Source organism: Phyllobates terribilis, unplaced genomic scaffold, assembly GCF_046119375.1.
Source record: "Phyllobates terribilis strain yellow unplaced genomic scaffold, ASM4611937v1 Scaffold_11__3_contigs__length_659146591, whole genome shotgun sequence".
In the NCBI taxonomy this organism is placed as follows: domain Eukaryota; kingdom Metazoa; phylum Chordata; class Amphibia; order Anura; family Dendrobatidae; genus Phyllobates; species Phyllobates terribilis.
Genome location: NW_027362771.1, coordinates 598,169,904 through 598,182,428, shown reverse-complemented (window position 1 = coordinate 598,182,428; position 12,525 = coordinate 598,169,904). Strand labels below are relative to the sequence as shown.

At 47.2% G+C, this 12,525-nt stretch overlaps 1 protein-coding gene across 1 annotated transcript; it reads left to right on the top strand.

Annotated features, from left to right (window-relative positions):
• Positions 1–592: 592 nt before the first annotated feature.
• On the top strand, positions 593–3,565 carry LOC141165392 (transmembrane 4 L6 family member 4-like). Its single transcript, XM_073650982.1, has 5 exons — positions 593–857; positions 938–1,003; positions 2,003–2,163; positions 2,342–2,535; positions 3,287–3,565. The coding sequence occupies exons 1-4, from the start codon at positions 675–677 to the stop codon at positions 2,529–2,531; spliced, it is 600 nt and encodes a 199-aa protein (XP_073507083.1). The 5' UTR covers positions 593–674; the 3' UTR covers positions 2,532–2,535; positions 3,287–3,565.
• The last annotated feature ends 8,960 nt before the right edge of the window (positions 3,566–12,525 follow it).

The following is a 12,525-nucleotide window of genomic DNA, read 5'->3' as shown; positions in this document are numbered from 1 at the left end:
CCTGGGCACGGACCGGGTCACCGCCACGGAGAACTACAACCCCCAGCGATCCGGCTCCGGGTATTCCCCCTGCACAGCAGCACAGCATAGGCCCAGGGGGCGCGTCATTAACTCTGCCTACAAAGAACATCCTGATGTAATCCAGTATTGTGCATACACTCTAGGTAAGAATTTAAGGGCCAGATGACAGAAAAATGCATTGCCATCCACTAAGAATCTGTCTGAGTGCCAAATGTTCCCCACCCCTGATTTAGAGGAACCCCCTTCAATGGGCATTATAATTGATTCCATCCACAACAGTTCCAATGGAGTCCGGCAGAAGATGATCCCATATAAAGTTGACTTTACAGATCACATAAACATCTGAAGATCACTTTACAAGAGTCCAATCTTTAAGGAGAATACATTTGAGGCACAAGATGACCTCCACTTCAAAAATGTCTAAACTTATATATGACCCTTGTATTGTTCCTAAGGTAATCGAGGGTTGTTCTTTGGAAAAATTGACGGCTCACTCTACCTCATTACATCACATGGAGTTCAAACTTCACTCTCATGTGACTCATTCTGTTATCTATGGGGCTGGGGCTGGGCATATAAGGGACCAGATCAGTATCCTGACCACAGCTTAAGCTTCCTCCATCTGCTCTCAGCCTCTAGCTCATCTCACCACCATGTGCACTGGGAAATGTGCAAAATTTATTGGGATTTCCTTGTACCCTTTAGCTGTCATCTCTATTGTCTGCAATGTGATCCAGTTCTTTCCAGGATGGAAGACTGAACCAGTGACGAAACCATCAGAACAGATGACTCCAGAAGTTATTTACCTTGGAGGAGTTATCGGAGGAGGAATACTGGTAATATTATCAGCCTGATTAAAGGGTTTTCTTCAAAATTATGTGTTCCCAAACGCATAATCATTGTGTTCTGATCCCAGGTCCTCATTCCAGCGATCCATATCCAAGCCACCGGTCGAGAGGGCTGCTGCAACAATCGATGTGGGGTGAGTCTACTTACTTTACGATATTGTTCCAATATAGTATAAATCCCAACGGAGACGCAATCAAGGCAACAGCCGTTGGGGCATCTAAACTAGGAATCAATACTGAACGCATAAAGTGTGACCTGTCCACCATTAACATCTATTCCATAACTTAGCGTGGGAGAATGTTTGCATTTTTGGGTTTTTCTCAAAGGCTTTCCTTTATAAAGCTTCAATAGAGTATAGTTTTAAACTGGTGCCCACCTAGAGGAAAATAGTTCCCCCTTCCTTCGGCTTTTACCAATATCATCGACCACCCATCCTAGGAGAGTAGAATAGAAATGACTTAATCTGCTGAATTAAAACTTGACTGGTTCTCTCAAATTTGACCAAGAAAATGTGTTTAGCACAAATTGAATTTGCAATTTAAAGACAATTTTTATGCTCTGACTTTCTCCAGACCACAGGGTTAAAAAAAAATAATAAAATCCAAATTTCTTGACATTTCATTTGCTTTAGGGCTTCTCCATTGCCCTCACCAGTCCCACCGCATTTCTCCCTTTGGCTCTAGTCACTCTCCGCGTTTTTTCTGCACCTCTGGCACTGATTAAGAGATGTCATGAGGCCAAATCAGCACTGAAGAGCTCTACTGAATGAATGAACGGAGGAGGGGAAGAGCTGAGCTGAGGTGGGTCAGGTGAGGGATGGGTGACTATTCATTTTTTAGCTCCTTCCAGGCCCTAAATCAAATTGAATTGCAACCAATTCAGATTCTGGCAAATCTGAATTTGGCTTTTAATCGATTCACTAATCTCTACATTAGACTCATTGCTTGTACATCCCATATACACTTTCCAACTCTTGGAAAGGGAGGGTAGACCAAACTCTCAAATGCTGCTCAAAAGAGCTCCAAACGCTGTTTCTTCAGTAGCATTGCCCTTCCTTCCTTGGTGATTTTTGCCTTTAATTGTAAGTAGGACTTGAAACAATCACATTAAATTATTCACTTCCCTCCCACAGATGTTCCTGTCAATCATCTTTGCCGCCATTGGTGTTGTTGGATCTCTGTACGGCTTTGTGGTATCTGTGGTAGGCATGGTGAAAGGACCCCAGTGCATATATTTTTCAGTTTTGGGTACCAAATGGGGACGACCATTTGACTCGGAGCTTGAAAATTTCAGGTGAGGATTGCCCACCCAGACATATTCTTCCGATTAGACTTTTTTTAAAATACTGCTGGTTGTGGTCATCAAGTTACATGTTCTGCCATGTAGATTTACCTCTTCCCAGTATACACTGACTAAACAAGATAAAATAGTGTCTAAAGCTGTAGCATATTTTTCCCATTGTCTCCTGCAGTAAGGACAACTATCTGTTCCATCAAAACTTGTGGAGTGCCTGCATTTATCCCAAAGATGTGGTGGAGTTCAACGTCATTCTCTTTTCTATGGTCATTGCCTCAACGGCTATCTCTCTGGTTTTGTGCACTATCCAGATGCTCAACGGCCTGTTTGGCTGCCTCTGTGGAACCTGCAGAAACAAGGAATAAAAAGGTGTGTAGACTTACCTGTAAGCCAAATACTGACGCTTACACTGCTTTACGGAGGACCAGTCATCAGATGAAAAATAGACAGTTGTTGCTCTTATTTTATTATCGCTTTTTTTAAATCCCCTATACGGTTCCAGAGATATGAATATGGGAGTACAAATTTCTGAGGTCTTTACAAGGAGGCGTGACTAACAGAACCACTGGGGGCGTGTCTTAGACTGCTCTGCATTATTACCCCGTGAGCCACACCCCTTTTGTAAAGACCATAAAAAGTAGCACTAAATAAAAAGACCCATATCTCTGGAATAGTATGGCGGATTTGAAAAAAGAAAAAAGCAGAATACTCAGGGGAGCAGCGGGAATAAAATAAGGACAAAAACTGAGCACTTTTAACTTGGTTACAGGTTCTCTTAAAGAGGTGGGCAGAAATCCACAAATCCTTTTGCAACTGCATAAAAATGCTTGGCATTGAGATAACACTAATCAATAATTATATTCCGGTAAGGTACACGGTGACATTAATGGCACGGCCCTGTATTTGCAAGTAGGCGTTGGGGCAATATCATTTACTGCTTTACTGATTAGTTTTACATTGCAAACTGCTGACAAAGGCCAGTGAATCAAAGGTATAGTGGTTGGCACTGCTGCCTTGTTACAGCTGGGTCATGGGTTTGAATCCCCGGTGAGGCTGTTTGTTATAATTACTTATCTATGTCAGATTTATTTTATTCATATATTTTATTTTTCTTTTCCAGCTTGACTCACCGCACCCCCCCATCATGCTACATAAAGATGAACCATATTATCATGGGCTAGTTCCTTTGTTAGCCCCTGCCTTGCACCGCTGGAGCACTTAATTAACCCCTCGTCATCATTGACAACAGGCACAAGCAGTAGCGCGAACTCCAAGTAACAGAATGAAGGATATTCCAACCCCGGCCCTGACTGTCTCATCACATGACGTGTATATAGCTGTTATATTTTTCCATATCATTTATATTGTAAATTTGTGATTAAATGGAGATTTTGCTGTAGTCGTGTGTTTGGTTTTTTTTGTACATTGATCTATTTTTCTTGTATTTTTTGCAATTTTATCTTATTTTGGTGAGTAAGGAGTTGGCAGATAAATGGGCACAGATCGCTGCCATGCGTCTTTAAACTCCTAAATGCAACCATCAAGAAATCCTTACAAACAATTGTTGCTGTGCCTGGTACTGTAGCTACAACCCATTCACTTATATGAGACAAAGCTACAGAACCAGGCGCAGCCACAAACATATGTTTGGCACTAAACCTCGGGAAAGTTGAAGCAGGATTCACCCCAAGGCACCGGGGAGATTAGAAAAAACTCACAAAGATGTGATTTCATCTGACTCCAGGTTCCACTAGTTATAGTCATTTATTAATACTTAAAAATCATCTAAAGGCAATTACATGAATTCATAAAATTATAGAATTTTAACATCCTGTATGTAATTAACCGTAAATTATTATCTTAAAGGGAATCTTTCAGCAGGAATTCACCCCACGAACTATTTATATGTGCATCTAGCTCTTTTAAAGACAAGTCCAGCAATACCTTTACATGGCCAGTCTGCTCCTCTGTTACTGAGAAATTGGTGTTTGATTTGATTTGCATATGAGGCAGAAGAGCTATGGTAGATCTGAAGCCTATGTCACGCCAGCTCTATTCCCCGCCCAGCAAAGTCTCCTCCCACTTTACTGGCAGCCTCTATGCTATGTGACTTAAGGCAAGGGAACCATCAGTCAAGCAGGAGGAGGCAGAGCTGGATGGGGAATAGAGCTGGAGCGACAGAGGCTTCAGATCTACCATAGATATTTGCATATCAATTCAATCACTGATTTTTTGTTAGTGGAGGAACGGACTGGCCATGAAAAGGCATTGCTGGACTTGTCTATGAAAGAGATACATACTGTGAGGCAGTGACCGGGATTGTATACGAGGAACATTATATATCCCCCAGAATGTGTACAGAGACCTATTAAACCCATTGGAGTGCATTGCAGTTGTGGCGCCCCTGAGGGTTCGGTCGCCACAGAGGTACTGCATCTCACCCATAGGTGTGGTGTCTCACTCTCAGGTAAGGAAGGAGTACAGCCCGGGACCCTAACACCTGCATCCAACACTACACTACTCCAGACCAGCTGGAAGGGCAAGATGTGTCGCGCTTCCTGCTGAGCCCTGTTCCTGGCTGGAGTGGGGGGAACCAAAGTAGGGGGAACCATGTAGTGGGTGTGGGTGGAGGAAGTGGGTGGAGGAAGTGAATCAGAGGAGCATTGAAAGAAGTGCTATAAAAAGAGGGTGGAACAATATAGAAGGGTTCTTCAGTGAGAGGAAGAGTTGGGAGCAGGAGCTCTGCTCAGGAGGAGGGCCTGAGGAGAGGCTCTGGACAGACTGAGGGAGAGAGGAGCAGGAGAGGCTCCAGGAACGTGGAAGGGACCCTAGGGGTACGGGAAGTGCTGGAGGCCACCCGTACGCCCGAATAGGCCAGAGGGGACCGGTCCCTAAACTAGCAGAGTTCTTCAAGTCTCAACTAGAAACCGGAGGCTGTAGTATTTCAGGTACTGCAGCCACAATCCACATCTGTCTCACCAAGAAGGTAGCCATAGAGGACCCAGGGGACAGAGAAGATGTAGCCCGACAAGGTCCGCGGTCACTGGATTGGGACACTAGGTGTGAGGTGCAGGGAGACAGCCAGAAGGAACACACAGAAGGGGGTCCCGCTATGTACTCTGGAGGTACCTGAGGGTTGGCTGAACCCCTCCCTGAGTAAGCACAGGATGACGTGGGAAGTTACCCTGGCCTGCAACTAAGCTGCATTCACACCAGCTCCAGAGGACCTGCTCCGGAGCGGTGGCTCCACATAGCCGCATACCACAGGTGGCGTCACAAACTGTATATAAAAACTATAAATCCCCTGTAAATATAACCCCTTTTATTGACCGCCCTGGGTCACAGACCGGGTCACCACCACTGTGACATCTCCCCTAGCAATGACCGGCCCAGCACCGAGTACCCCACGGCCCAGGGGGCGCGTCACAGTCACAGACACAGCTGCGGCTGCAATGCAGGAATGAAGGTGTGCATTGACCAGGTCAGGCTATCTGGCTAAGGCAGGTTAGTAAAACCCGGAAGGGCCTTCATTTCTTGGAGGAGGCTACAGGAAGGCAGTGGGGCGGCCTCCTCCCTCCAACCCGGGTTTTCCAGTGGCTCTTTCCACATGTCCTTTAAAAACCCTGCATTAAGGATTAGTGTTGTTCAGTGTTGGGACCTGTTAGGAACATAGCAGGAAAGCTTGGCGGGCCTATGTGTAGCTGAACCTATGCCTGGGAAGGCTCTGCACCCATCAGGCTCTGACCGGCCCAGCGCGGCCGTTGCCCACGGCAACCGTTGTTATGGACTGATGTTAACCCGGCTGTGAACCGGAGGACTTTCTGTCTTACCCCACCGGCAGCTTCATGACCACAATCCAGCCGGCCACCTTTCAGCCCAACCCAGTGGACAAAATGGAGGAGCTGTTAAGGCAATTGGTCCTCACGCAGCGACAGCAACAGGAGCAGTTCAAGCAGCAGCAGCACACCAATGAGCTGATCGTGCAGCAGCTCACAGCCCTGCGGGAGACGCCGACTGCACCAGCCCTGGAACGTCAAGAGGCCAGGGACAAGGTTCGCTCAGCATTGAGGAAGATGGGACCAGAGGACGACGTGGAAGCCTTCCTGTCCATCTACGAACGTACAGTAGAGCGGGAAAACCTACCAGCCGGCCAGAGGGCGGAAGTGGTGGTTCCGTTTTTTGGTCGACGATGCCCAGAAGGCCTACTTCGACTTTAATCAAGGGCTCAAAGGTGAGATCCTTGCCTGACTGGGGGTCAATACATACGTGAGGGCTCAGCGCCTCATGGGCCTATGTGGAGAACCGACCAGCCCGGTCTCAGGCTTATGACCTTTTGCAGCTGGTAAAGAGGTGGCTCCAGCCTGAGTCTTTGACTCCAGCCCAGATGGTGGAGAGGGTGGTGGTCGACTGGCTGGTGAGGACTCTGCCAGCCGCTATCCAACATTGGGTGGGGCAAGGGGACCCCGGCACCTTCGACCAGGTGGTCAGCCTGATCGAGCGCTACTCGGCCACTCAGGACTTTATCCGGGAATTTGACCCCTCGCGGCTGTCACGCTGATCCCTGCCAACCCAGGAACCGGGAAAGGGGTCGCATCCCTCTGCTGAGGACAGTTAGCACCATACCCGTGCTGAAGGGCTACCCTGGAGTGAGAGTGGCAGGAGACCGGTTCCATCCCAAACGGTCAGAAGACCTAACAGTACTTCCACCATTAGGTGCTGGCGGTGTCAGGAGCCGGGACATGTAGTTGCTAACTGCCCCCTGACTACAGAACCCATGGACTGCGGGTATAACCGCCGGGTCTCAATGTACGCCCAGACCGTCTGCACTGCGAGTGCCGACCCCTCAGACAGTGAACCTCAACTGTGCCAGGTACTGGTTAATGGGTACCCCATGGAGGCCCTCCTAGACTCGGGGAGCCTAGTGACTTTGGTACATGGGTCGCTGGTGGCAGGAGACAACCCCAGTGGACAGACAGTCGGAGTTGTGTGTATCCATGGGGACCTTCGAGAGTACCCAACCGCAGAGGTAGTTTTGTCCACGCCATGTGGCGACATAAAACATGTGGTGGGGGTTGTAAAAACTCTTCCCTATGGGACTGTGCTGGGAAGAGACTTGCCCCTGTTCTGGACTCTGTGGAAAAACAAAATCCACTCTCCCCCGGTAAAATTTGTTACAGTCGCTGTACCCGATGAACCCAAGTCAGAGGTACCTGCCGTAGGGGTGTCCAACCTAGGGACAGAGTGTGACCCCGATAGGTCTCCCCTAGAGGCGCTGGCAGGAGAGGTTGAGGAGACCCCATCGATCCCCGAGCTGGAAGTGTCCCGCGACACGTTTGGGACAGCTCAGCTACAGGATCCCACCCTGACTCGGGTGCAGGAAAGGGTGTTAGAGGTAAATGGTGTAGCTCAACAACCCAGTGCAGATACTGTATTTCCACACATGGTAGTCAATGGTGAGTTTCTCTATAGGGTAGATAAAATCAGGGACGAGGTCATGGAACAGTTAGTGGTACTCCAGTCGTACCGTAGGGTGGTTCTGGAGATGGCACACAAACACCTGTTGGGTGGACACTTATCTTGCAGCAGTTCTTTTGGCCTGGGATTTACGCGGAGGTCCAAAAGTACTGCAAATCCTGCCGCGAATGTCAACTGACCACACCCACACCCACTGCCAGTGATAGAGGTAGCTTTCGAACAGATTGTTTGAACAGTATAATGGACTTGGTAGGGCCCATTGTAAAATCCACTCATGGCCACCAACATATACTTATGGTCGTCGACTATGCCACCCGGTACACGGAGGCTGTACCGCTATGCCACACCTCGGCGAAACTGACGGATCAAGGGACCCCTTTTATGTCCAAGGTGACGAGGGAACTGTGCAAACTGCTAAAAATAAAACAATTGCACACCTCGGTGTACCACCCTCAAACCGATGGGCTAGTAGAACGGTTCAATAAAACCCTCAAGTCCATGTTAAAAAAGGTGGTTTCTAAGGACGGAAGGGATTGGGACATGTTGCTACCCTATTTGGTGTTCGCCATCCGTGAGGTACCCTAGACTTCTACAGGGTTCTCTTCCTTTGAGTTATTGTATGGCAGACACCCTAAGTGTCTGCTGGACATAGCCAAAGAGACGTGGGAACAAGAGCCGACTCCACATAGGAGTATAATTGAACACGTGGCTAGTATGCAGGACCGGATCGCGGCGGTAATGCCCATCGTGAAAGAACATCTGTTAGATGCCCAGGCAGCACAGAAGAGTACATATAATAAAAGAGCCACAGTCAGGTCTTTTAACAAGGGCGATCGGGTGTTAGTACTGGTACCCACAGCCGAGAGTAAGCTCATGGCCAAGTGGCAAGGGCCATATGAGGTTCGAGAAAAGGTGGGGGAGGTAAATTACCGGGTGTATCAGCCCGGAAGGAGGAAACCTGAGCAGCTTTATCATGTAAACCTGCTAAAACCTTGGAAAGATCAAGAGTGTTTAGTTACAGATGTCATTCCGGGCATATCGTCAGAGTTCTCTACCTTCAGCCAGGGATGCGTCCAGGGGAGAGGTCAGGATAAGTGATGCTCTCACTAAACAGCAGCAGCGAGGCTCGCTCACTGGTGCAGCAGAATGCCGACGTGTTCTCAGAGCTACCGGGTAGGACTACGGTTCTCCAACATGACATTGTCACCGAACCTGGTGTAAAGGTACGAATGAGACCATATCGGGTACCCGAAGCCCAGAGGTAAGCCATCATGGCTGAGGTACAGTAAAACAAATGCTCCAGTTAGGTGTCATAGAGGAATCACGGAGTGAGTGGCCTAGCCCAATCGTACTGATTCCGAAACCAGACGGATCGTTACGCTTCTGTAACGATTTCCGGAAATTAAATGAAGTGTCGAAATTTGATTTTTATCCAATGCCCAGGGTGGATGCGCTGATTGAGAGACTGGGGCAGGTCCAGTACTTTACCACACTCGATCTCACCAAGGGTTACTGGCAGGTACCTCTCACGAAATCGGCGAAGGAAAAGACCGCCTTCATAACTGCAGAGGGTCTATATCACAATGTGGTCTTACCTTTTGGGTTTCATTGGGTCCCGGCTACATTCCAGAGGCTGATGGACATAGTGCTCAAGCCTCATCAGGAGTACACGTCAGTGTATCTAGATGATATTATCATCTTTAGCACCGACTGGCATACGCACCTATCCCAGGTACAAGCGGTGCTGGATTCTCTCAGAGCAACGGGGTTAACGGCAAACCCAAAAAAATGGGCGATAGGGCTAGAGGAAGCCCAATATTTGGGGTATGTGATTGGCCGAGGAGTTATCAAGCCATTGAAAACTGGCCTAAACCGTTAAGTACAAAACATATGAGGGCGTTCCTTGGCATCCTTGGGTATTACTGCTGGTAACTGATCTCTTGAAAGGAAAAAAATCGGTAATGGTTCGGTGGAACCCTCAGGCAGAAGAAGTCTTTCAGTCCATGAAATTGGCCCTGTGTGGACAGCCGGTCCTCATCAGCCCCAAACTTCAAAGAAACCTTCATTGTACAGACAGATGCCTCGGAGGTAGGCCTCGGGGCGGTATTGTCACAAAAAGTGAATGGTGAAGAGCACCTGGTCACCTACTTGAGTAGAAAGCTTATCCTGGCAGAGAAAAACTATAGCGTGGTAGAGAAGGAGTGTCTGGCTATTAAGTGGGCCTTGGAATCGCTACGCTATTATTTACTCGGGTGTCAGTTCTGCTTGATGATGGACCACTCACCCTTGCACCCTTGGCATGAATGAGGAACGCCAAGGAGAGGAATGCGCGAATCACCAGGTGGTTCCTGTCACTGCAAAATTTCAGTTTCTCTGTAGAACATCGCCCTGGGAAGTCGCAGGCAAACGTGGATGCCCTGTTCCGGGCACCCTGTATGGTGTCAAATGTTCAACCCCACAAGTTTGAACAGAGGGGGGGATATGTGAGGCAGTGACCGGGATCGTATACGAGGGACGTTATATATCCCCCAGAATGGGTACAGAGACCTATTAAATCCATTGGAGTGCATTGCAGTCACAAACTCACCTGCGGCTGCAATGCAGGAATGAAGGTGAGCATTCACCTGGTCAGGCTATCTGGCTAAGGCAGATTAGTAAAACCCGGCAGGGCCTTCATTTCTTGGAGGAGGCTACAGTAAAGGCAGTGGGGCGGCCTCCTCCCTCCAACCCGGGTTTTCCAGTGGCTCTTGCCACAGGTCCTTTAAAAAACCCTGCATTAAGGAGTAGTGTTGTTCAGTGTTGGGACCTGCTAGGAACATATCAGGAAAGCTCGGCGGGCCTGTGTGTGTAGCTGAACCTACGCCTGGGAAGGCTCTGCACCTGTCAGGCTCTGAGCGGCCCGACACGGCCATTGCCCACGGCAACCGTTGTTATGGACTTATGTTAACCCGGCTGCGAACCGGAGGACTTTCTGTTTTACCCGTGAGTGCTGAATAAAATTTGCTTAGGTTGGACTTGCTTGGGTCACTGCCTCAGTTACTGCACGGTGTGAACACCGCCGCCTTACAATACCCATATAAATAGGTTGGGGGTGGTGAAATCCTGCTGATAAATTCCCTTTAACTCCTTCACGACATATGACGTACATGTCGTGTCCCTGCCTTTGATGCAGCTCACACGCCGAGCCTACATCTTTCTTGGCAGATGATGGCTGATTTAATCAGCCATCATGTGTCTTTATCAACCATGGATGGATTGGAGCTTCGCTTGTGGCTGGTAACGTGTTACATCCCTCTGTTAATCTCTGACAGTGGGATATAACACGCGCCAACAGGGGCGCATCATTCCACGCTCCCATCGGTGCCGATGGGTTGTCATGACCCCCGTGCCTGTCATTACAATCCCCAGTAGCTGGTGTTCATAGGAGATGGCGATTTCTGCGATACATAACACTGCACCTGCACAATATCGGCACAAGCGATTGTATGATCGCAGTTTCAATTCCCCTAAGGGGACTAACAAATACAGTAAAAAGTTAAAAATAAGTTTTTAAAAATCTGAAATAAATAAAATATACAAAAATTCAACGCACACCCCTTTTGCCCCTTGAAAATAAAACAATTTTTAAAAAAAATACACATATTTAGTATTGCTGAGTTCACAATTGCCCGATCTATGAAAGTATAAAATAAATTAACCCGGTTGGTGAACAGGGTAACAAGAAAAAAATCAAAACGACAAAATTAAGTTTTTTTGGCCGCTGCAACTTGCAATAAACTGCAAAAACAGGCGATCAAAACATCATATCTACCCCAAAATGGTATCAACAAAAACATCATCTCGGCACGCAAAAAATAAGCCCTCAACCAATGCCAGATCCCAAAAAATGGAGACGGTATGGGTCTCGGAAGACGGTGACACAAGCAAATACATTTTTTTACTACAAATTTCCGATTTTTTTTTCACCACTAAAGTAAAAAAACAACGTATACATGTATGTATGCATGTTTAGTATCTGTGAACTCGTAATGACAGTAGAATCATATATTTCCAGGTCAGTTTTACCATATAGTGAACATGGTAAATAAAAACCCAAAAAACAATTGGGGAATTGCACTTTTTTTTTGCAAATTCACTGCACTTGGAATTTTTTTCCCGTTTTCCAGTACATGATATGGTAAAATAAATGGTGTCTTTCACAAGCAAAACTTGCCCAGCAAAAAACAAGCCCTCACACGGCCATACTGACAGTAAAATAAAACAGTTATGGCTCTGGGAAGAAGGAGAGGAATACAGTGGGTACGGAAAGTATTCAGACCCCTTTAAATTTTTCACTCTTCATTTCATTGCAGCCATTTGGTAAATTCTAAAAAGTTTTTTTTCTCATTAAAGTACACTCGGCACCCCATCTTGACTGAAAAAAATTTTTTTGAAAATTTATTAAAAAAGAAAAACTTAAATATCATATGGTCATAAGTATTCAGACCCTTTGCTCTGTATTGAGTAGAAGCACCCTTTTGAGCTAGTACAGCCATGAGTCTTCTTGGGAATGATGCAACACATTTTTCACACCTGGATTTGGGGATCCTCCGCCGTTCTTTCTTGCAGATTGTCTCCAGTTCCGTCAGGTTGGATGGTGAACGTTGGTGGACAGCCATTTTCAGGTCTGTCCAGAGATAATCAATTGGGTTAAGGTCAGGGCTCTGGCTGGGCCAGTCAAGAATGGTCACAGAGTTGTTCTGAAGCCATTCCTTTGTTATTTTAGCTGTGTGCTTAGGGTCATTGTCTTGTTGGAAGGTGAACCTTCAGCCAAGTCTGAGGTCCAGAGCACTCTGGAAGAGGTTTTCATCCAGGATATCTCTGTACTTGGCCGCATTCATGTTT